Raw genomic sequence first — 25,390 nt, 5'->3', positions numbered from 1 at the left:
AAAGTAGGTAATGTACATATTTTATTTTTTTAGATTATGGTTATTCACCTAAAGTAGGTAATGTATGTATTTTATTTTTTTAGATTATGGTTATTCACCTAAAGTAGGTAATGTATGTATTTTATTGTTTTAGATTATGGTTATTCACCTAAAGTAGGTAATGTAGGTATTTTATTTTTTTAGATTATGGTTATTCACTTAAAGTAGGTAATGTATGTATTTTATTTTTTTAGATTATGGTTATTCACCTAAAGTAGGTAATGTATGTATTTTATTTTTGTAGATTATGGTTATTCACCTAAAGTAGGTAATGTATGTATTTTATTTTTTTAGATTATGGTTATTCACCTAAAGTTGGTAATGTATGTATTTTATTTTTTTAGATTATGGTTATTCACCTAAAGTAGGTAATGTATGTATTTTATTTTTTTTAGATTATGGTTATTCACTTAAAGTAGGTAATGTATGTATTTTATTTTTTTAGATTATGGTTATTCACCTAAAGTAGGTAATGTATGTATTTTATTTTTTTTAGATTATGGTTATTCACCTAAAGTAGGTAATGTATGTATTTTAGTTTTTTAGATTATGGTTATTCACCTAAAGTAGGTAATGTATGTATTTTATTTTTTAGATTATGGTTATTCACCTAAAGTAGGTAATGTATGTATTTTATTTTTTTTTAGATTATGGTTATTCACCTAAAATAGGTAATGTATGTATTTTATTTATTTTAGATTATGGTTATTCACTTAAAGTAGGTAATGTATGTATTTTATTTTTTTAGATTATGGTTATTCACCTAAAGTAGGTAATGTATGTATTTTATTTTTTTAGATTATGGTTATTCACCTAAAGTAGGTAATGTATGTATTTTATTTTTGTAGATTATGGTTATTCACCTAAAGTAGGTAATGTATGTATTTTATTTTTTTAGATTATAGTTATTCACCTAAAGTAGGTAATGTATGTATTTTATTTTTTTAGATTATGGTTATTCACCTAAAGTAGGTAATGTATGTATTTTATTTTTTTAGATTATGGTTATTCACCTAAAGTAGGTAATGTACGTATTTTATTTTTTTAGATTATGGTTATTCACCTAAAGTAGGTAATGTATGTATTTTATTTTTTTAGATTATAGTTATTCACCTAAAGTAGGTAATGTACGTATTTTATTTTTTTAGATTATGGTTATTCACCTAAAGTAGGTAATGTATGTATTTTTTTTACCTGATTCTTGATGTTTCTTTACTTTTATCTTGATTTTTACATTTGGTAATTTTACTTGTGTTGTTTTTTTACTGGTTGTTTAGCCCAGTAAATACCAAACAACCCTCATTCCTTCTCAGTCACACAGCTGAACACCTTTGTTTTATGTGTAAAATTGTGCAGAATCCCTTAAAATGTGGTCATGTAACATAGACCATTAAAAATGTATTGTGTAAATATAGTTTTACAGTTTCTAAAAGCTCTTTCATATGTTTTAGTGAATTATCTTGTTACCATTTTTAACTTGTTTACTTTTAAATACTTCATCTGTCACTAAGTACTAGTAAAGTAGAACAAATAACACTTTGTTAGACATTTCAGATCTGAAGTTAAATGTTGTATTTGTTTTTCATGTTACAGGATTAGCTTCCCAAATGTTCTGTGACATATTCTCCATTGACATCTTAACCCCACTAGAGGACAGTGATGTTTGGTTTCGATTGGAGGTAATTGGGTTTTAGTTTTCATGTGATATTTTCTTATCTGTCAAACTTGTTTTTGTTATTTCAGTTTTTACAAGTACCTGAGTAGTACAGGATGTGTTTTTACAAGTACCACAGTAGTACAGGATGTTTTTTACAAGTACCACAGTAGTACAGGATGTGTTTTTACAAGTACCTGAGTAGTACAGGATGTGTTTTTTACAAGTACCTGAGTAGTACAGGATGTGTTTTTTACAAGTACCACAGTAGTACAGGATGTGTTTTTTACAAGTACCACAGTAGTACAGGATGTGTTTTTTACAAGTACCACAGTAGTACAGGATGTGTTTTTACAAGTACCTGAGTAGTACAGGATGTGTTTTACAAGTATCACAGTAGTACAGGATGTGTTTTTACAAGTATCACAGTAGTACAGGATGTGTTTTTACAAGTACCACAATAGTACAGGATGTTTTTACAAGTACCACAGTAGTACAGGATGTGTTTTTTACAAGTACCACAGTAGTACAGGATGTGTTTTTTACAAGTACCACAGTAGTACAGGATGTGTTTTTTACAAGTACCACAGTAGTACAGGATGTGTTTTTACAAGTACCACAGTAGTACAGGATGTGTTTTTACAAGTACCACATCTTCTCATGCAAAAAAGTTCAATTAGATTGTTTTGCAGAAGATTTATTATTCTCTGCCATATTTATAGTAACAAAACTGGAATCTCAAAATGGTGGCTACCGAACATTTCACTGTCAGTTTTGTGTTACTAGGATAGTCTGCTACGTGGTCATTTTGTCATCATCTCCCTTATGTATCTTATATAAGATCATAAAATATAGTATTAGTTCATTAGACAAATGCTCAGTCAGTAATATGTTAGTTTACAAGAGAAATGCTTCTTCAAAATAAAAAAAGGTTTTTATCTCTAAAACATTTCTTTTAAAGTGATGAAAGGTCTAAACTTTCTAAAATGATTCAGACTATGAGCAGTTCCATAAAGAAAGTGCAGTTTATTTGCTGGGTCATAAGCCTGCAGCCAAGCTACTGCTTCAAATAGTTGTCAAGAGATAGTCATTTGTACATAGCTGAAATGGGTTAAAAAATACCTTAGTAATGAAATGACCAGTAGTAAAATGTTCAGTACAGACTGTTCTAGAACCTATCAATATATTGATTCTTAACACTCCTTGTTAAAGCTGTTTAAGTACAGACTGTTCTAGAACCTATCAAAATATTGATTCTTATCACTCCTTGTTAAAGCTATTTAAGTACAGACTGTTCTAGAACCTATCAAAATATTGATTCTTATCACTCCTTGTTAAAGCTGTTTAAGTACAGACTGTTCTAGAACCTATCAAAATATTGATTCTTATCACTCCTTGTTAAAGCTATTTAAGTACAGACTGTTCTAGAACCTATCAAAATATTGATTCTTAACACTCTTTGTTAAAGCTATTTAGATTTAAACAAACAATGATTTTACTGAACCTCTGACTTGGGTAAAAAACTCACTTTGTTTTAAACCTGCAGAATCTCACTATTTACAGTTCTAATATTTTGACAAAATTTCTAGGAATATTTAAAGTTGGAATACTTGGTTCTGTGAGAGAGAAACACGGCAGAGGTTTTACAAATGTTTCGGTAAAATGACTTTATTTTCAGACACATAATGCCAACTTGACAAGATACACCGAGATGTTACAGCAAGCAGAACAAAGGATAGATATTGATGTGACAAACAACATTCACACACCAAAAGGTAGGTGTGATTAATCAAAGTATTTTAATATTTATATCTTATTTGTATAAATATATTCAAAGTATTAGAACCTTTTATTTTAAGGTTACAATTATTATATTATTGTCTAATCCTGTTTTGTAGTGTTTATAGTAGGTAATGTAGTTATTACTTGTCAGTGTAAGACTGATCCTGTTTGGTGATGTTTGTAGTAGGTAATGTACTTGTTACATGTTAATGTAAGGCTGAAAGACTGATCCTGTTTGGTGATGTTTCTAGTAGGTAATGTACTTGTTACATGTTAATGTAAGGCTGAAAGACTGATCCTGTTTTCTTGGGTATTATACCAAGGAAATAATAACATAAGACTGAAATATTGGAGACTTAATGGATAACCAGATAGTGGTCTGTGTCTGTCTGGAGTTTTATAAAAGTTAGATAATGTTTGAGATAAGGAAGGCTTGTTTTTCTATTCCTATGTTTTATTTAAAATTTTTGTTTGACTTGTGGTGAATGATGACAGTAAAAATACATTAAAAATTTAAACAATATTTGATATCGGAAGGTTACTGTTGGATCTTGATAAATAAAAATGTACATAACAAAATAAAAGTGAAAATCATGTTAAAAATACTGATGATAAATAAAATAGACAATGGTAAAACATTATTACTGACACCCATGTTTCTATTTTATTTTTGTGTAGCTTTACTATTGTGGACATAAAATCTTTAAACCAAAATAATACATTTATTTATTGACAGGAAATATCCAGGTTCCTGCTCCGTATCTTGATATTGTTATCTTTAACCCCATAAGAACAATCATGAATACAACACACAAATCCAGTAAACAAAGGTTTGTTTCATTTCCTGCCAAAAATTGTTAAATGTACATATACATTTAATATTAAGATTTTGCTTTATCTCTTGAAAGACAAAACTGTTATTATAAAATATATTTAATATGTGATTTGACTACCAGAATATAAGATGATGATAAAAAATATGTTAAAGAATGTATACTAGATTCAGCAGTGTAAATATTAGTTTTACAGCTTGTAAGTTAATTTTTACAGGAAGTCTTTACGACAGTGGAAATACCCGTGGAAGCACCCAAGAAAAGAATTTCGACCTGAAAAATTATTAATACCCCTACCTATATCCCACCCTGCACAGATTGCAGTTATAATCTTCAATCGAGAAAATGAAGACCCTATTGCCCTAGAAAGTGAGGCTTGCCAGTGTATCTTGAAGGTAAGTGAACTTTGTGTGTTATTTACCTACATGCAGTATTAACCCTGTTGTATTATCTCATGGCACTTGTTTTTTCTGCAGCTTGCCAGTTTTAAGGTTTAAGTATGAATATCTGTGTCAATACAGAAAACTGTTTATAAGCTTATGGACAGAAAATAGTTGATTGTCATTAGCTATAAACTTGAGATGACATGTGAACATGGTAACATGTTTCAGAGTTTAATCACTTTACATGGTCATTAATCTTCTCAGATATCAAACTCATTTCCAGTTGTTTTTTGCTACTAATTCATTTGTTCATAATCTAGTTATTGTGATCTTAATATCCCAAGGAATTTAAGCCAACTTGTTGACAGGCTTGTTTGTTTTTTCAATGTAGTGAGCAGTTAATTGTTAATATGTTGTTGTTGGGTAATGTGTTTAGTTGATTTCACAACAAACTTCAGTTTAAATATATCTCAGAACGGCTAGCTTGGGTATTAACACTTTTATTAACAAGGAGAGAACAACGTTTCAACCTTCCTAGGTCATCTTCAGATTTAGGAAAGTCAAAACATTGTTCTCTCCTTATCAGTAAAAGTGTTGATACCAATCGTTCTGAGATACATTTTTATTTCAAGTGGGTTTCTTGTCATCAACCAACTTCAGTTCAATAAGACCAGTGTTTTTAAACAACCACTAACAAACTAGCTGTATATTATAAACATTTTACTTTTGGGAGATGCGATGTTTTACTTTTATATTTTCAGATGGTGTTTTTATCTTTTGTTTTTAGATGAATTTGTTACAGGCCACTGATGGATTAATTTTGAAAACTTTCAGTCTTCCGGTATTCAATTTTTTTCATATTTTGAACATAATATTATTGGAGCATTCTTTATTGTACCAAGTATGAAAACTGATACAAATATTGGTAAAGTAATAAAGACAGTTTATTTTATAAGTTGTGTGATAACACAACAGTCATTCTCTTGTTTCTCTGGTACTATTATAACCCATTACCATGATACCCGTCTCCAAACTTTCCGTTCATCATCACAAACTGCATACAAATTGACTGAGTCTTCTGTTAATAAATACTATACAAGGTGTAGCTTATCTTTAGTGTAGAATGCTAGTGGGCCCTGGTATCATCTTACATAGATATTTCTGTGTTGTCTGAGGCTTTTGTTAATAAATACCATACAAGGTGTAGCTTATCTTTAGTGTAGAATGCTAGTGGGCCCTGGTATCATCTTACATTGATATTTCTGTGTTGTCTGAGGCTTTTGTTAATAAATACCATACAAGGTATAGCTTATCTTCAGTGTAGAATGCTAGTGGGCCCTGGTATCATCTTACATTGATATTTCTTTATTGATTGAGGCTTCTGTTAATAAATACTATACAAGGTATAGCTTATCTTAGTGTAGAATGCTAGTGGGCCTGGTATCATCTTACATTGATATTTCTGTGTTGTCTGAGGCTTTTGTTAATAAATACCATACAAGGTATAGCTTATCTTCAGTGTAGAATGTTAGTGGGCCCTGGTATTATCTTACATTGATATTTCTTTATTGACTGAGGCTTCTGTTACTAAATACCATACAAGGTATAGCTTATCTTCAGTGTAGAATGTTAGTGGGCCCTGGTATCATCTTACATTGATATTTCTGTGTTGTCTGAGGCTTTTGTTAATAAATACCATACAAGGTATAGCTTATCTTCAGTGTAGAATGCTAGTGGGCCCTGGTATCATCTTACATTGATATTTCTGTGTTGTCTGAGGCTTTTGTTAATAAATACCATACAAGGTATAGCTTATCTTCAGTGTAGAATGCTAGTGGGCCCTGGTATCATCTTACATTGATATTTCTGTGTTGTCTGAGGCTTTTGTTAATAAATACCATACAAGGTATAGCTTATCTTCAGTGTAGAATGCTAGTGGGCCCTGGTATCATCTTACATTGATATTTCTGTGTTGTCTGAGGCTTTTGTTAATAAATACCATACAAGGTATAGCTTATCTTCAGTGTAGAATGTTAGTGGGCCCTGGTATCATCTTACATTGATATTTCTGTGTTGTCTGAGGCTTTTGTTAATAAATACCATACAAGGTATAGCTTATCTTCAGTGTAGAATGCTAGTGGGCCCTGGTATCATCTTACATTGATATTTCTGTGTTGTCTGAGGCTTTTGTTAATAAATACCATACAAGGTATAGCTTATCTTCAGTGTAGAATGCTAGTGGGCCCTGGTATCATCTTACATTGATATTTCTGTGTTGTCTGAGGCTTTTGTTAATAAATACTATACAAGGTATAGCTTATCTTCAGTGTAGAATGCTAGTGGGCCCTGGTATCATCTTACATTGATATTTCTGTGTTGTCTGAGGCTTTTGTTAATAAATACCATACAAGGTGTAGCTTATCTTTAGTGTAGAATGCTAGTGGGCCCTGGTATCATCTTACATTGATATTTCTGTGTTGTCTGAGGCTTTTGTTAATAAATACCATACAAGGTATAGCTTATCTTCAGTGTAGAATGCTAGTGGGCCCTGGTATCATCTTACATTGATATTTCTGTATTGTCTGAGGCTTTTGTTAATAAATACCATACAAGGTATAGCTTATCTTCAGTGTAGAATGCTAGTGGGCCCTGGTATCTTACATTGATATTTCTTTATTGACTGAGGCTTCTGTTAATAAATACTATACAAGGTGTAGCTTATCTTCAGTGTAGAATGCTAGTGGGCCCTGGTATCTTACATTGATATTTCTTTATTGACTGAGACTTCTGTTAATAAATACTATACAAGGTGTAGCTTATCTTCAGTGTAGAATGCTAGTGGGCCCTGGTATCTTACATTGATATTTCTTTATTGACTGAGGCTTCTGTTAATAAATACTATACAAGGTGTAGCTTATCTTCAGTGTAGAATGCTAGTGGGCCCTGGTATCATCTTACATTGATATTTCTTTATTGACTGAGGCTTCTGTTAATAAATACTATACAAGGTATAGCTTATCTTCAGTGTAGAATGCTAGTGGGCCCTGGTATCATCTTACATTGATATTTCTTTATTGATTGAGGCTTCTGTTAATAAATACTATACAAGGTATAGCTTATCTTCAGTGTAGAATGCTAGTGGGCCCTGGTATCATCTTACATTGATATTTCTTTATTGACTGAGGCTTCTGTTAATAAATACTATACAAGGTGTAGCTTATCTTCAGTGTAGAATGCTAGTGGGCCCTGGTATCATCTTACATTGATATTTCTTTATTGACTGAGGCTTCTGTTAATAAATACTATACAAGGTATAGCTTATCTTCAGTGTAGAATGCTAGTGGGCCCTGGTATCATCTTACATTGATATTTCTTTATTGACTGAGGCTTCTGTTAATAAATACTATACAAGGTGTAGCTTATCTTCAGTGTAGAATGCTAGTGGGCCCTGGTATCATCTTACATTGATATTTCTTTATTGACTGAGGCTTCTGTTAATAAATACTATACAAGGTATAGCTTATCTTCAGTGTAGAATGCTAGTGGGCCCTGGTATCATCTTACATTGATATTTCTTTATTGACTGAGGCTTCTGTTAATAAATACTATACAAGGTGTAGCTTATCTTCAGTGTAGAATGCTAGTGGGCCCTGGTATCATCTTACATTGATATTTCTTTATTGACTGAGGCTTCTGTTAATAAATACTATACAAGGTATAGCTTATCTTCAGTGTAGAATGCTAGTGGGCCCTGGTATCATCTTACATTGATATTTCTTTATTGACTGAGGCTTCTGTTAATAAATACCATACAAGATGTAGCTTATCTTCAGTGTAGAATGCTAGTGGGCCCTGGTATCATCTTACATTGATATTTCTTTATTGACTGAGGCTTCTGTTAATAAATACTATACAAGGTATAGCTTATCTTCAGTGTAGAATGCTAGTGGGCCCTGGTATCTTACATTGATATTTCTTTATTGATTGAGGCTTCTGTTAATAAATACTATACAAGGTATAGCTTATCTTCAGTGTAGAATGCTAGTGGGCCCTGGTATCATCTTACATTGATATTTCTTTATTGACTGAGGCTTCTGTTAATAAATACTATACAAGGTGTAGCTTATCTTCAGTGTAGAATGCTAGTGGGCCCTGGTATCATCTTACATTGATATTTCTTTATTGACTGAGGCTTCTGTTAATAAATACTATACAAGGTATAGCTTATCTTCAGTGTAGAATGCTAGTGGGCCCTGGTATCATCTTACATTGATATTTCTTTATTGACTGAGGCTTCTGTTAATAAATACCATACAAGGTATAGCTTATCTTCAGTGTAGAATGCTAGTGGGCCCTGGTATCATCTTACATTGATATTTCTTTATTGACTGAGGCTTCTGTTAATAAATACCATACAAGGTGTAGCTTATCTTCAGTGTAGAATGCTAGTGGGCCCTGGTATCATCTTACATTGATATTTCTTTATTGACTGAGGCTTCTGTTAATAAATACCATACAAGGTGTAGCTTATCTTCAGTGTAGAATGCTAGTGGGCCCTGGTATCATCTTACATTGATATTTCTGTGTTGTCTGAGGCTTTTGTTAATAAATACCATACAAGGTGTAGCTTATCTTCAGTGTAGAATGCTAGTGGGCCCTGGTATCATCTTACATTGATATTTCTTTATTGACTGAGGCTTCTGTTAATAAATACCATACAAGGTATAGCTTATCTTCAGTGTAGAATGCTATTGGGCCCTGGTATCATCTTACATTGATATTTCTTTATTGACTGAGGCTTCTGTTAATAAATACCATACAAGGTGTAGCTTATCTTCAGTGTAGAATGCTAGTGGGCCCTGGTATCATCTTACATTGATATTTCTTTATTGACTGAGGCTTCTGTTAATAAATACTATACAAGGTATAGCTTATCTTCAGTGTAGAATGCTAGTGGGCCCTGGTATCATCTTACATTGATATTTCTTTATTGACTGAGGCTTCTGTTAATAAATACCATACAAGGTGTAGCTTATCTTCAGTGTAGAATGCTAGTGGGCCCTGGTATCATCTTACATTGATATTTCTGTGTTGTCTGAGGCTTTTGTTAATAAATACCATACAAGGTATAGCTTATCTTCAGTGTAGAATGCTAGTGGGCCCTGGTATCTTACATTGATATTTCTTTATTGATTGAGGCTTCTGTTGATAAATATTATACAAGGTGTAGCTTATCTTCAGTGTAGAATGCTAGTGGGCCCTGGTATCATCTTACATTGATATTTCTTTATTGACTGAGGCTTCTGTTAATAAATACTATACAAGGTATAGCTTATCTTCAGTGTAGAATGCTAGTGGGCCCTGGTATCATCTTACATTGATATTTCTTTATTGACTGAGGCTTCTGTTAATAAATACTATACAAGGTATAGCTTATCTTCAGTGTAGAATGCTAGTGGGCCCTGGTATCATCTTACATTGATATTTCTTTATTGACTGAGGCTTCTGTTAATAAATACTATACAAGGTATAGCTTATCTTCAGTGTAGAATGCTAGTGGGCCCTGGTATCATCTTACATTGATATTTCTGTGTTGTCTGAGGCTTTTGTTAATAAATACTATACAAGGTATAGCTTATCTTCAGTGTAGAATGCTAGTGGGCCCTGGTATCATCTTACATTGATATTTCTGTGTTGTCTGAGGCTTTTGTTAATAAATACTATACAAGGTATAGCTTATCTTCAGTGTAGAATGCTAGTGGGCCCTGGTATCATCTTACATTGATATTTCTGTGTTGTCTGAGGCTTTTGTTAATAAATACCATACAAGGTGTAGCTTATCTTCAGTGTAGAATGCTAGTGGGCCCTGGTATCATCTTACATTGATATTTCTGTGTTGTCTGAGGCTTTTGTTAATAAATACCATACAAGGTGTAGCTTATCTTCAGTGTAGAATGCTAGTGGGCCCTGGTATCATCTTACATTGATATTTCTGTGTTGTCTGAGGCTTTTGTTAATAAATACCATACAAGGTGTAGCTTATCTTCAGTGTAGAATGCTAGTGGGCCCTGGTATCATCTTACATTGATATTTCTGTGTTGTCTGAGGCTTTTGTTAATAAATACCATACAAGGTATAGCTTATCTTCAGTGTAGAATGCTAGTGGGCCCTGGTATCATCTTACATTGATATTTCTTTATTGACTGAGGCTTCTGTTAATAAATACCATACAAGGTATAGCTTATCTTCAGTGTAGAATGCTAGTGGGCCCTGGTATCATCTTACATTGATATTTCTGTGTTGTCTGAGGCTTTTGTTAATAAATACCATACAAGGTATAGCTTATCTTCAGTGTAGAATGCTAGTGGGCCCTGGTATCTTACATTGATATTTCTTTATTGATTGAGGCTTCTGTTAATAAATACTATACAAGGTGTAGTTTATCTTCAGTGTAGAATGCTAGTGGGCCCTGGTATCATCTTACATTGATATTTCTTTATTGACTGAGGCTTCTGTTAATAAATACCATACAAGGTGTAGCTTATCTTCAGTGTAGAATGCTAGTGGGCCCTGGTATCTTACATTGATATTTCTTTTTTAATTGATTGAGGCTTTTGTTAATAAATACCATACAAGGTATAGCTTATCTTCAGTGTAGAATGCTAGTGGGCCCTGGTATCATCTTACATTGATATTTCTGTGTTGTCTGAGGCTTTTGTTAATAAATACCATACAAGGTATAGCTTATCTTCAGTGTAGAATGCTAGTGGGCCCTGGTATCTTACATTGATATTTCTTTATTGATTGAGGCTTCTGTTAATAAATACTATACAAGGTGTAGTTTATCTTCAGTGTAGAATGCTAGTGGGCCCTGGTATCATCTTACATTGATATTTCTTTATTGACTGAGGCTTCTGTTAATAAATACCATACAAGGTGTAGCTTATCTTCAGTGTAGAATGCTAGTGGGCCCTGGTATCATTTACATTGATATTTCTTTATTGATTGAGGCTTCTGTTAATAAATACTATACAAGGTATAGCTTATCTTCAGTGTAGAATGCTAGTGGGCCTGGTATCATCTTACATTGATATTTCTGTGTTGTCTGAGGCTTTTGTTAATAAATACCATACAAGGTGTAGCTTATCTTCAGTGTAGAATGCTAGTGGGCCCTGGTATCATCTTACATTGATATTTCTTTATTGACTGAGGCTTTTGTTAATAAATATCATACAAGGTGTAGCTTATCTTCGGTGTAGAATGCTAGTGGGCCCTGGTATCATCTTACATTGATATTTCTGTATTGTCTGAGGCTTTTGTTAATAAATACCATACAAGGTGTAGCTTATCTTCAGTGTAGAATGCTAGTGGGCCCTGGTATCATCTTACATTGATATTTCTTTATTGACTGAGGCTTTGTTAATAAATACCCTGGTATACAAGGTGTAGCTTATCTTCAGTGTAGAATGCTAGTGGGCCCTGGTATCATCTTACATTGATATTTCTTTATTGACTGAGGCTTCTGTTAATAAATACCATACAAGGTGTAGCTTATCTTCAGTGTAGAATGCTAGTGGGCCCTGGTATCATCTTACATTGATATTTCTTTATTGACTGAGGCTTCTGTTAATAAATACCATACAAGGTGTAGCTTATCTTCAGTGTAGAATGCTAGTGGGCCCTGGTATCATCTTACATTGATATTTCTTTATTGACTGAGGCTTCTGTTAATAAATACTATACAAGGTATAGCTTATCTTCAGTGTAGAATGCTAGTGGGCCCTGGTATCATCTTACATTGATATTTCTTTATTGACTGAGGCTTCTGTTAATAAATACCATACAAGGTGTAGCTTATCTTCAGTGTAGAATGCTAGTGGGCCCTGGTATCATCTTACATTGATATTTCTTTATTGACTGAGGCTTCTGTTAATAAATACCATACAAGGTGTAGCTTATCTTCAGTGTAGAATGCTAGTGGGCCCTGGTATCATCTTACATTGATATTTCTTTATTGACTGAGGCTTCTGTTAATAAATACCATACAAGGTGTAGCTTATCTTCAGTGTAGAATGCTAGTGGGCCCTGGTATCATCTTACATTGATATTTCTTTATTGACTGAGGCTTCTGTTAATAAATACTATACAAGGTGTAGCTTATCTTCAGTGTAGAATGCTAGTGGGCCCTGGTATCATCTTACATTGATATTTCTTTATTGACTGAGGCTTCTGTTAATAAATACTATACAAGGTGTAGCTTATCTTCAGTGTAGAATGCTAGTGGGCCCTGGTATCATCTTACATTGATATTTCTTTATTGACTGAGGCTTCTGTTAATAAATACTATACAAGGTATAGCTTATCTTCAGTGTAGAATGCTAGTGGGCCCTGGTATCATCTTACATTGATATTTCTTTATTGACTGAGGCTTCTGTTAATAAATACTATACAAGGTATAGCTTATCTTCAGTGTAGAATGCTAGTGGGCCCTGGTATCATCTTACATTGATATTTCTTTATTGACTGAGGCTTCTGTTAATAAATACCATACAAGATGTAGCTTATCTTCAGTGTAGAATGCTAGTGGGCCCTGGTATCATCTTACATTGATATTTCTTTATTGACTGAGGCTTCTGTTAATAAATACCATACAAGATGTAGCTTATCTTCAGTGTAGAATGCTAGTGGTCCCTGGTATCATCTTACATTGATATATCTTTATTGACTGAGGCTTCTGTTAATAAATACTATACAAGGTGTAGTTTATCTTCAGTGTAGAATACTAGTGGGCCCTGGTATCATCTTACATTGATATTTCTTTATTGACTGAGGCTTCTGTTAATAAATACTATACAAGGTATAGCTTATCTTCAGTGTAGAATGCTAGTGGGCCCTGGTATCATCTTACATTGATATTTCTTTATTGACTGAGGCTTCTGTTAATAAATACCATACAAGGTATAGCTTATCTTCAGTGTAGAATGCTAGTGGGCCCTGGTATCATCTTACATTGATATTTCTTTATTGACTGAGGCTTCTGTTAATAAATACCATACAAGATGTAGCTTATCTTCAGTGTAGAATGCTAGTGGTCCCTGGTATCATCTTACATTGATATATCTTTATTGACTGAGGCTTCTGTTAATAAATACTATACAAGGTGTAGCTTATCTTCAGTGTAGAATGCTAGTGGGCCCTGGTATCATCTTACATTGATATTTCTTTATTGACTGAGGCTTCTGTTAATAAATACCATACAAGGTATAGCTTATCTTCAGTGTAGAATGCTAGTGGGCCCTGGTATCATCTTACATTTATATTTCTTTATTGACTGAGGCTTCTGTTAATAAATACTATACAAGGTGTAGCTTATCTTCAGTGTAGAATGCTAGTGGGCCCTGGTATCATCTTACATTGATATTTCTTTATTGACTGAGGCTTCTGTTAATAAATACTATACAAGGTATAGCTTATCTTCAGTGCAGAATGCTAGTGGGCCTGGTATCATCTTACATTGATATTTCTGTGTTGTCTGAGGCTTTTGTTAATAAATACCATACAAGGTGTAGCTTATCTTCAGTGTAGAATGCTAGTGGGCTCTGGTATCTTACATTGATATTTCTTTATTGACTGAGGCTTCTGTTAATAAATACCATACAAGGTGTAGCTTATCTCAGTGTAGAATGCTAGTGGGCCCTGGTATCTTACATTGATATTTCTTTATTGACTGAGGCTTCTGTTAATAAATACCATACAAGGTGTAGCTTATCTTCAGTGTAGAATGCTAGTGGGCCCTGGTATCTTACATTGATATTTCTTTATTGACTGAGGCTTCTGTTAATAAATACCATACAAGGTGTAACTTATCTTCAGTGTAGAATGCTAGTGGGCCCTGGTATCATCTTACATTGATATTTCTTTATTGACTGAGGCTTCTGTTAATAAATACCATACAAGGTGTAGCTTATCTTCAGTGTAGAATGCTAGTGGGCCCTGGTATCTTACATTGATATTTCTTTATTGACTGAGACTTCTGTTAATAAATACCATACAAGGTGTAGCTTATCTTCGGTGTAGAATGCTAGTGGGCCCTGGTATCATCTACATTGATATTTCTTTATTGACTGAGGCTTCTGTTAATAAATACCATACAAGGTGTAGCTTATCTTCAGTGTAGAATGCTAGTGGGCCCTGGTATCATCTTACATTGATATTTCTTTATTGACTGAGGCTTCTGTTAATAAATACCATACAAGGTGTAGCTTATCTTCAGTGTAGAATGCTAGTGGGCCCTGGTTTTATCTTACATTGATATTTCTTTCAAGAGTTATTCCATATTTTTTATTGGTGACAAATTACTGTATTAAACTTTACTTACTTATATAACTACAGCTTGGGGATGACTTGAATGGTTTATAACAAACTATTACAAAGTTTCCACAAGTCTGTGTCGTCATGGGGTACCTGCTGATGACACGAGGTTATCTCAACAGTAGTGGTTATTAACCTTGGGATGTCACAAGACTCTGAAAAAAGAAAAGATAATTAATATTCTTTATGGTCTGGTCACACTGATCTGTGCAGATGATTGGATGTTACTCATGAATAAACTTATCAGCACTGAGCTTTAATTCTATCATTAAATTTAAAAATAATAAATCTGTCCAATATTTAAACAAATATGTCAGAGTTTATAGTTATTCAGTAAGAAATGACTAATTTGACCATGTAATTTGGATAAAAATGTATGTTTCTCAGTTTCTTAGCCAGTCACTGTTTTTCAACCTAGGTTCGACCACTTAAACTAACATGGCTCTAGTTCATTGGAGGTCTGCATGGAGTTTGAAACAATGTGATAAGAACTTGGTATATTTTTCTAGAAGAAAAGATTTTTCTGAACAGCAATTACAGTGAAATATTTTTGCACTTTCAAAATTGCACAAACAAATTACATATAAAAATGATATATTGAACTTTCATCAGCTACTTAGCCTATAGATAGTTGTGAGGTTTCAACATCTTTCATTCATATGGAGCAATAGAATAAAGCTGTAATGGTGCAAATAGTAAGTACTATAATATACATTTACTTCAAACTTTGTAATAAAAAGTAACTTTTGTTTTATATGCAGAAAAAAATGACTTTGACTTCTTTAAGCTTAAGATTATGGGATTGGCATGTCCATGAAATCAATATTTACAAATTGCATACTTTATTTAAAGGCTATAGAGGAAGGTACCAGAGGGTCAGCCCTGGGAAATCACCAGGTCAGTGAGTCTACACCACCAGATGAGCGAAGTCTTGCAATAGGAGACGATTACCGGCCCACGACCCCTAGCCCTGAAAGTGTGACAGCAGATTCAGAAGACCATCTGAGTAGAGACAGTCGGGCTAGTTATAGTCAGAGCCAAAGGACTAGTGGAAGTATTATAGTCAATCTTGCTTCATCTGAAGATATTACTCTGGAACCTGATGGTCAGCGGGTCACTTACAGTCATAGCTCTTACAGCACTACAGTGTGACCTATTTCTGTGTATTACTGACTAAACGTGGAAGGTGTTTTCCGGCCGAGTGAGCCCCGGGGTATCCATCATGGCATTTCTCACGTACGTAGACTCGTTGTGCATGCAAGTCATTTTGCCATTCCTATTGCAAGTAGCAAGGCAACTTCTGGCTTGTGTATACTATCATTCAGTGACAATTTAAACAGTGGTGAGAACCAGCATGCAATAAAATTAAAAAGACTAGGCCTAGTTATTTTGTTTAATTTTTGACAATGGTATAGGCAGCTGACCCTTTGTTTTTTAACTAATATTTGAATGTGTAAATTTTTTGTTTTTAGTCATTAATGGGATTAATGTTCTTTTTAAATTACATGAATTTTGATGATTTAAGATGTATACAATGAGAGTTATAGCATAATAGCAGTTGATTGTTTTAACACATTTTGGTTCTGTAAACCTGTTGCAGAACACTATATACCACTTGTAACTTTTTTAAAAGTTATTATATAAACATAAGTTAGTGCTCACTTGTAATTCAACCAGCCAGTTTTGTTTAAATTAACTGTCCAGTTTTCAAAATGGTGACCACTGGTCATCAACACAAACAGTGAATGTTAGATTACAGTGGAGGTAAATTTAGCGAGATAGAGAACAAATTTTTTTATAACATAAAGAAGGCCCATTATAACAGAATTGTTCTAATGCTACAAATTAAAACCTTTTAGTTAAAATTATGGCTAATTTCAGTATTTTAATAATTGCTGTTTAAAACATTTTTTTACATTTGTAACATCCAGTCTACAAGTCAGGAAGATATATTTGGCAGATTGATTTCCAGAATACCTTCCCAGTACTCTATTATTATTATTATTAATTATGGTTTTATCTTTATAATATTCCTGAATTACCCACCTTCATGGCTAATTTTCTAATAATTCTAGACCCGGAGAAAGAAACTTGAACTCTATCTACATATCACATAATAGTGGTTGTATTATATAAGATCTGGTTTTTCAACTCTATAAAGTTATTTTGATTGTTTTTTCAATAGAGTTGGCTGAGAAAGGCTCCACAAAGTGTACTTATTACTGTAAGATGGCTAACATATATAAACATAAACTGGTGGACACAGCAGATGGCCCAATGTGGCTTTGTTCTACAAAAAACAAGCTAAACATAAACACACACAACTTAATAATTGCTGTAAGATGGGCTAAGTTCAGTACCTGTATAAACATGAACTGGTGGACACATTTTTAACTTTATAGCTCAAAGTAAAAGTTTTTTGTTTATTTTAACTGTTACTTAGGTTTCATGTTGCTTTTAATTTAATCTGAAGTTTTGTAGTTTGTGTGATAAAATTCTTGAACAACTGATCTTTCGCCACTTTTGAATGTATATATACGTTTATATCAATGTATACATTACACATGAAAGGTTCCAGTAATGTTGTCAAAAGTTTGTGAAATAATAAAATCTAACTAACCTTACAGAAAGTTCACTTGGCCCTATGGTAGAGCTCTGAGTTTCAGTGTTAATGAATACTGTTCAAGTCTGAGTGATGCTACAGTATTCTTTGTTCTTTAAGCTATGGGTGCATTACAAAGGTGACAGTTAATCCCTTGGATAGTGTGTGGTAGTATGTTGCCGACTTCCCTCTGGTCAGTAGTTCAAAACTAGGGATGGCAGCAGACAACCTTAGTAAGTTTGCCACATATATCCCCTCTGGTCAGTAGTTCACAACTAGGGATGGCAGCAGACAACCTTAGTAAGTTTGCCATATATATAAGTGCAGAAGGTTTAATGAGTGATTTGTACAGTAAATAAATACATTACTCAGGTGCAAGTGCTTTAATTAACAGATTCAAGGATTTGAATTTTGTAACACTGGGAGAAGTGAGTATAAAACTGAAAACACAGCTACATTCTACTAATCCCATGTGTAGAGTCAAAGACAAGTTTTTCAAGGGATGACCTCACAATAGCATGCATATTTTACCAATCCTTAATATACCTCTTGTTTTACATGTAGGAGAAGTGAGTATAAAACTGAAAACACAGCTACATTCTACTAATTCCATGTGTAGAGTCAAAGACAAGTTTTTCAAGGGATGACCTCACAATAGCATGCATATTTTACCAATCCTTAATATACCTCTTGTTTTACATGTATAAAAGTCCAAGCAAAATATTTCAAAGTAGAGAAGAAGAAAAGAACCAGAGAACAAACTGATAACCTAACTGGATTTATAAAATAGCCAGTCCGCCTCTGGGAAAGGAATATCTGCTTTCCGGGATACTCAAGTTGTATCACATGATTTTCTTGTGTCAGAAAGGTATTTTGCACTAATTAGAGATTAGTTATTCTGTTTTATTGAGGTTAAATGTAAAGATGATAAAGTTTGGTTGCTTACAAGGTAAAACGAAGTTAAAACTGCTAACACTGACTATTGAAAAGAATTCATCACAAATGTACAAGGGGTAAGGTAAATAATTACACTAATAGTTCTCATGTACAATAGACATTACTGGTAATTAACAAAAAAACACTTCATTAACCTGTAGTTATCTTTATCAGAGTACATGTCGGCTGACCTGTGCCTCACAGAAGATGGAAGGTTTGTAATCAACATTATTCCTATATTGTTGTAACATTCTTTTGTTCAGTCCTGCTTTTAACTTAGTCAATTACATTTACACTGTTAATGTTTTATTTATATATTAATGTAATCCATCAACTGTAATGTGGAATATGTAAAATACATTGTTAATACAGCTTTGTATTAATGTATTTTTTACATTTGATTGGTGTATTTGAGACCACTCGTAAATTATAGTTGTTTGGTTATGTTTTGCATAGAGCTTTATACCTTATATTGGAATCAGTGTGGTGACTGAATTATCCATTTTATATTTGTAATTATTGGTTGTCATAACATAACATGATTTTTACTGGTTATTTATTCAGGCCAAACAACTGTCATGGTTTTTGTTGTTACACCTGTACCTGCTTATTGTCAAACCATATCTGTGGTTTATAGCTTGATGGAAACTATTATGTGTCCAACTTTTATTAAAACTACTGTAAAAGAATATTGTTAATTGGACCATTTGCTCATATTCTTGTAATTTTTGTATACAATAATTATTTACATAACCCATATTAATTTCAAAAAATGGAAATATACACACACACATAAAGCTATGATTTTATCGTGTAGCTAGAAAAATATGAATAGCTTTAAAACTTGGAGAAAATTATATTTCTCATTGACTCTGTGTGTGCTTGTATGTTTGGTTATAAGTACTAGTTAGAAGACTATTTTATTTACTAATCTAGTGGAATATTTTAGTATTTGCATAACAACATTCAGGTATTAAAGAATTTATTTTCATTGTTTTATAAGTTGTTTACTGGGTTTTATTTCTACAAGTTAGTAAAAAAAATCACTTTATTAAAAGGTTTTGCCTGATGAAAATATTTAAGTCTTTTGATTATTTTACACATTAGAAATGAATGTGACTCTTCTCTGTTTTATGAGAGAATTAATCAAATGTTTGCCTTTTCTTAAATGGTTTCAAGTAAAAAATAGTTGTTCAATATCATCAGTATTTATAGCTAAATAGTCTTAAATAAAACTTGTCCACAAATGATAGCACAATATTTGTTTATATATTAAATAAACCAATACTGTGGCATCTGAAGGAGAGACCATAGTTAAATGTCAGTTTTGTTCCAGTAATTTGTCAGCCGTGTGTTTTTAGAACTTATGAGGTATCTAATTTTGTTTGCACTATCTTTAAGAATATATATATGTCTTAATTTATATCCAAGTCCAAACTCTTGAACAAGAATAATAATTTTGTGTCAAGTGGAATTCATAACTGTTTCTTAGGTTTGAATTAGTAAATAATGAAGTTTCAGTAATTTAAATTGTTAATATGGCACACATTTTATATATTTATTTTTAGTAAAAATATGTTTACAAGTTTTATCTGTAGGTGACTTAAGCTGATTCTTCCATTTCTTTTTTTAGTGTATCAAAGAAAGGAAGGTGATAATTAAAAATTAATTACAGTTCATTATAATCACTTTCATTTCAAGGAATTGATACTTCAGATTAATATTAGACTTAGTAATAATTATGGAATTCTAAACTGATAGTTTCAGGCTATCACTATCTCCTCAGCTAGTCTTCAGATGTGTTGTACTTTTGTGTTAAGTACTAAGTTTTCATCATCGTAAATAAAAGAAAATTATACATCAAACCAGTTAACTTTTAATTTGCATATTGAAACGTTTTTTTCTTGCTAACGTTATTCTGTGTATTAGACATAACTAATTATGATTACCAGGTGTTGAATGAGTCTGTGGAATATTTCTGTATTTTATTTACTGTTGTAAATTAAATTTCTGTGTCCTTTCAAGTATGTTATTTCACAAAGTCATGGCTTGAATTTAGTGTTTAGCCTAGTCAAATACCCCTGAAATATTTCTCAATAAATGGCTTAAGACTTTGCATGTGACGCTTGATGAAACAGAATGTATTTCGTTGTATTAATGAAACAGATTTTAAACGTATTAATTCAACATGTTTACTCATAAAGCAGGCAGGATCTTGAGATAAACTAATCGCCTAGGTTACGTGTAAAGTGACAACGTGAATAGAGATGAAAACAAAATTCTAAAGTTATTTTCAAACTATCTGATCTTGTATTGACATTTTCTGTTTTTCAAGTAACAAATAGTGAATAAAATAATGAATGTAAGATATTCCTGTACAACATTGTTTGCTTTTACTATCAGTGTTGTGTAAAACTAATATAGGTTTAAACCAAATTAGTTAGATAATTTTTGCACAGCTATTTATGGGAATTTTATAATATATATTGTCCAATATCTGTATATTGTTTGGGTACTAGATCTGCCATCAATTTGATGTATTGTTTCTTTAAAAGTTTACCTACAGAATGATAGAATATAATGTGTAACCTTCTTTTTATGTGTACACAAGTTATAAGGAAGGTTAGACCATTTTAAGCTCAAACGTGTGTCAATGAAAGTACATTATTACTTGGAATTTGTTGAATTTATGCTAACACACAAATAGCTAGAGAGGCATCCTTAGCCTAGAGAAAGCTGTATTTGTAATAAGTTTGATCAAACAAACTTCAATCAATGTTGCAAACATTATGAATTATAATTTTTATGCAAATAAACAATTATTTTGTTCTCCAAAAATAATATGGACAATGCTTTTAACTATTTTCATCTTTGGCACTGAATACAGGTCATATTATATTCCTCTAAGTTAGGGTTTTATTGTTCTTTGTCTTGAAGTGTAATGTCACAACCTTTGACCATGCTTGATACCAGATGTCTGTGGTCACTGGTGTCAGTTTAGTATCGTACATCTTGCTATTTAATGTCTTCAAGTTGGTAATGTTGTCGGTTATTTGGCTTATTTAATCAATGACTATAGAAGTTGTCCAATAGCAGCTTTAGTTGGAGCTGCTAGCTTTGTTAATTATGAGAAGCAATAGAAGATACCTAACTTGCTTCTGTGTTGTGCTTGAATACAGAGTTAAAAATGAACATTTCGTGGCAGGTATTTAGTTTCTAAAGGAAGATGAACTTCCCGATTTTCAGGGATATTAATATCCCCCTTCGCCCCGCTCACGTTAGGAGTTAAAAGCTGTAATAGATTGTTTAATTTTTCCTGGTGATGTATCATGCCGGGTGTTTGAGGAGTTGACATATTGAAGGTTGTTTCAGAGAGAAGCACTGAAAAGGCCGGATGATTGAAGGCAACAGGGTAGGCGTGGTCCAGGCTGACACGAGGAAGAACGAAAAGAAGCGGCATACCAACAACGCCTTCTACCACCGAGTGGCTGGGATCTATAAATCCAAATGCCTCAGGATTTGATGCGGGGGAAACGGGAGTACCCCGAGAAACCCCATTTTCACAAGACAGGCGCCGACACAGAGTTAGTGGAACACAGTACGGTTTTTGATTGTAATCAGAACAAAGGTCGATTGGTATTAATGCATTCCACGTCTGAATGTGAACTTGTTGACCATTGTTTGGCTAGTAGTTTGTCTTTGGTTTCATAATACACTTATTTAGATCATTCCATTGTGGATGTATGTACTGTACTAACTGTTAACAAAGGTTTGGTATAACGTCTCGTATCAGTAACGTTCAACCATGTTACATACATCCTCTACAACCTTCATAGCACCACTGTCCTACTGTAACTTCTCGTATCAGTAACGTCCAACCATGTTACATACATCCTCTACAACCTTCATAGCACCAACCATGTTACATACATCCTACTGTAACTTCTCGTATCAGTAACGTTCAACCATGTTACATACATCCTCTACAACCTTCATAGCACCACTGTCCTACTGTAATACATCCTCTACAACCTTCATAGCTGTCCTCTCGTATCAGTAACGTTCAACCATGTTACATACATCCTCTACAACCTTCATAGCACCGCTGTCCTACTGTAACTTCTCGTATCAGTAACGTTCAACCATGTTACATACATCCTCTACAACCTTCATAGCACCACTGTCCTACTGTAACTTCTCGTATCAGTAACGTTCAACCATGTTACATACATCCTCTACAACCTTCATAGCACCACTGTCCTGTCCTGTAACTCCTCTCGTTCATATGTCAGTAACGTTCAACCATGTTACATACATCCTCTACAACCTTCATAGCACCACTGTCCTACTGTTATAAGAATGTGAAGTTCCCCTTGTTTCGAGTAACCACCTGTTTCTGCTACTTAGTTTCTGGTATTTTCAGCAACAAGGGACTGTAGGGATTATTTCAAGAAAGGGTACTGTATATAGTTTTTTGTAACAGTGATGTTGAATGTGAGGGACTTGACAGACATGTAATTAAACGTGATTACAACTTTCTCATAAGATTTAGATGGAAGCTGCTGAATCATCGTAAACTTCAAAATCTTGTTTATCTTATTAATGGTAAAACTTCGTTTCAAATTAGGTGTCTCAATCCACTGTTCTTCTTACGTACGCTGCTGTGCAAGTCCTATTTCCATGGAGGATATTGTTGTGCAATTAACTCTGTATCCAGTCTATAAAGTTAGGTGGAACCAGACAAAATTGTCATTCTAATTCGTTGAGAGGTTTAGGATGGTTTTTCCGACTATGTAGGACTTTCAAATATACTTGAAGATTCTGGGCAACTGGGTGGTAATGAGTGGGTGTAGCCTGTTGTAAATATTTTTATTTCATGCTCCTCATTTTTCTGAATTTTTATTTGTTTGTTTCATTTCTGAACCGTGTCACAACGAGTATCCTTCACTGCGCATGACACAAGGTTTTAAGTGTCTTATGCTCAAAATGTTATTAAACCAATTTTGTCTCTGTTATACTGATTAGAATAGCAAAATGAAAAGCTTAGCTAGTAATTCATTTCAATAGTATAAGTTTTAAATTTTAGTCGTAAAAGGCAATATTTAAAAAAATCCTGAATTTCCCTTAATGTAACGCACGTGACACATGTACTCTTAACATGTCATCATCCATATTTTATCCATCAGCCCTAAAAATCACAAACTTTAACGTAAGTTGCTCACCGTCATTGATCAGATAAACCATACTTATTTTGTTTGGTTACATCGAATAAGAAACCTCCTGCTACTCGATGGTCACAGTCTCTTTTTTTTTTCACAATTAGTGAATTTTACCTTTAATTATATATTACCTATAACCAATAGAAACTCGAGGATTTCATCTATCAAATAACGTTATGTTCGGAACGATTAAATGTCAATTTCACTCAAAATTATTAAAACTTTTCCTGTGGGAAAGTAAGACTAGCTTGGATAAATTTGTAACGACTTTTGTCACAGTTCAAAAGCCATAAAAAATTTGAAAGGTAAGGGAATTTCTCTTACTTATATGTATTGTATGGTGCATTGTATTCTCAAAATGGCTGATATAGGTATTAAAACTTAAATTCAAACACAGAACAACATTTTGAGCTTCTTAGGTGATCTTCAGGTTAACCATGTTAATCTGACGATGACCTAAGAAGGTCGAAACGTTGTTCTGTACTTTATTTTACTTAAAGTTTTAATGCCCATACCAGCCGTCTTAAGAATACATTTTTACTTCAAGCGAATTTTTCATCACAAATTGTTTGGTGCATTATTAAATAAAAAAATTAAGTGCAATACTATAAGTAGTACATAAAGTTAGGGTTAACTTTTCGACAATCAAGAGAAGAAAAACGACTGTTAAGTACTTATTGTTTTTCATGTTTATATATTATAAAAATAACAGAAACGTAAAAATGGGGATATTTTTAGGACATCTGAGTGATTAACAACTTGCATTGGCGCGAACAGTAGTTACTGTTCCAAGCGCAATGAAATTTAATTATAAATAGATGTATACTGTCACGAACATAGAACTAAGAATAAATGAAGAGTTTCATATTCACTTTGAAGCCATTCTAGAAAGAAAAAATATCTTGTTGTGGTTACGAGGTCGATCGGATTAACCGATTCCATTTTGAGATAGGGTAGAAAAATAAGATTACGTTTGACTGGACAAAATAGGTTTGAAATCTATTTATGAGGTTTGTTTTTTGAATTTCGCACAAAGCTACACGAGGGCTATCTGCGCTAGCCATCCCTAATTTAGCAGTGCAAGACTAGAGGGAAGACAACTTGTCATCACCACCCACTGCCAACTCTTGGGCTACTCTTTTACAAACGAACAGTGGGATTGACTGTAACATTATAATGCCACCACGGCTGAAAGGGCGAGCATGTTTGGTGCGACGGAGATTTGAACCCGCGACCCTCAGATTACGAGTCGAACGCCTTAACCCAGCTGGTCATGCCGGGCCCTCCATTTATGAGGTCTTGGAGGATTACACAAAGTAAATCTGAGATGAGGAAATAGTACTTTTGATTTTAACATGAAAATTACTTTGCACACGGATTACCAAGACAAATAGTCAATATACTCATAAACAAATCTTTATTTTATTAAAAAATGCCTCACTAAAAATATATTTTTTGTATGTGAAAGACTTGTAATATTAACCGAAAGATCGCAAAATGTATGAAGATATACACACTATATTTAAAATTATATCTGTTTGTTTGTTTGTTTTCGGAATTTCGCACAAAGC

General features: G+C 33.2%; 1 protein-coding gene across 4 annotated transcripts in view; it reads left to right on the top strand.

The window, feature by feature from the left end:
- Nucleotides 1–17,683, top strand: part of LOC143224723 (uncharacterized) — a 171,753-nt gene extending 154,070 nt beyond the window's left edge. For 3 of the 4 annotated variants that reach the window (XM_076452964.1, XM_076452967.1, XM_076452965.1), the window contains 5 exons: nucleotides 1,633–1,718; nucleotides 3,372–3,468; nucleotides 4,212–4,305; nucleotides 4,526–4,703; nucleotides 15,915–17,683. In XM_076452964.1, the coding sequence (XP_076309079.1) occupies nucleotides 1,633–1,718; nucleotides 3,372–3,468; nucleotides 4,212–4,305; nucleotides 4,526–4,703; nucleotides 15,915–16,214 (755 nt within the window). In that variant the 3' untranslated portion in view covers nucleotides 16,215–17,683. Of the gene's footprint in view, nucleotides 1–1,632; nucleotides 1,719–3,371; nucleotides 3,469–4,211; nucleotides 4,306–4,525; nucleotides 4,704–5,478; nucleotides 5,614–15,914 lie in introns of those variants that run through there. The other variant, XM_076452968.1, reaches the window with a different exon arrangement.
- Nucleotides 17,684–25,390: the final 7,707 nt, after the last annotated feature.

Source organism: Tachypleus tridentatus, chromosome 9, assembly GCF_004210375.1.
Source record: "Tachypleus tridentatus isolate NWPU-2018 chromosome 9, ASM421037v1, whole genome shotgun sequence".
Taxonomy (NCBI): domain Eukaryota; kingdom Metazoa; phylum Arthropoda; class Merostomata; order Xiphosura; family Limulidae; genus Tachypleus; species Tachypleus tridentatus.
The sequence above is the reverse complement of the archived record's forward strand: the minus strand, read 5'-3'. Positions and strand labels throughout refer to the sequence as shown.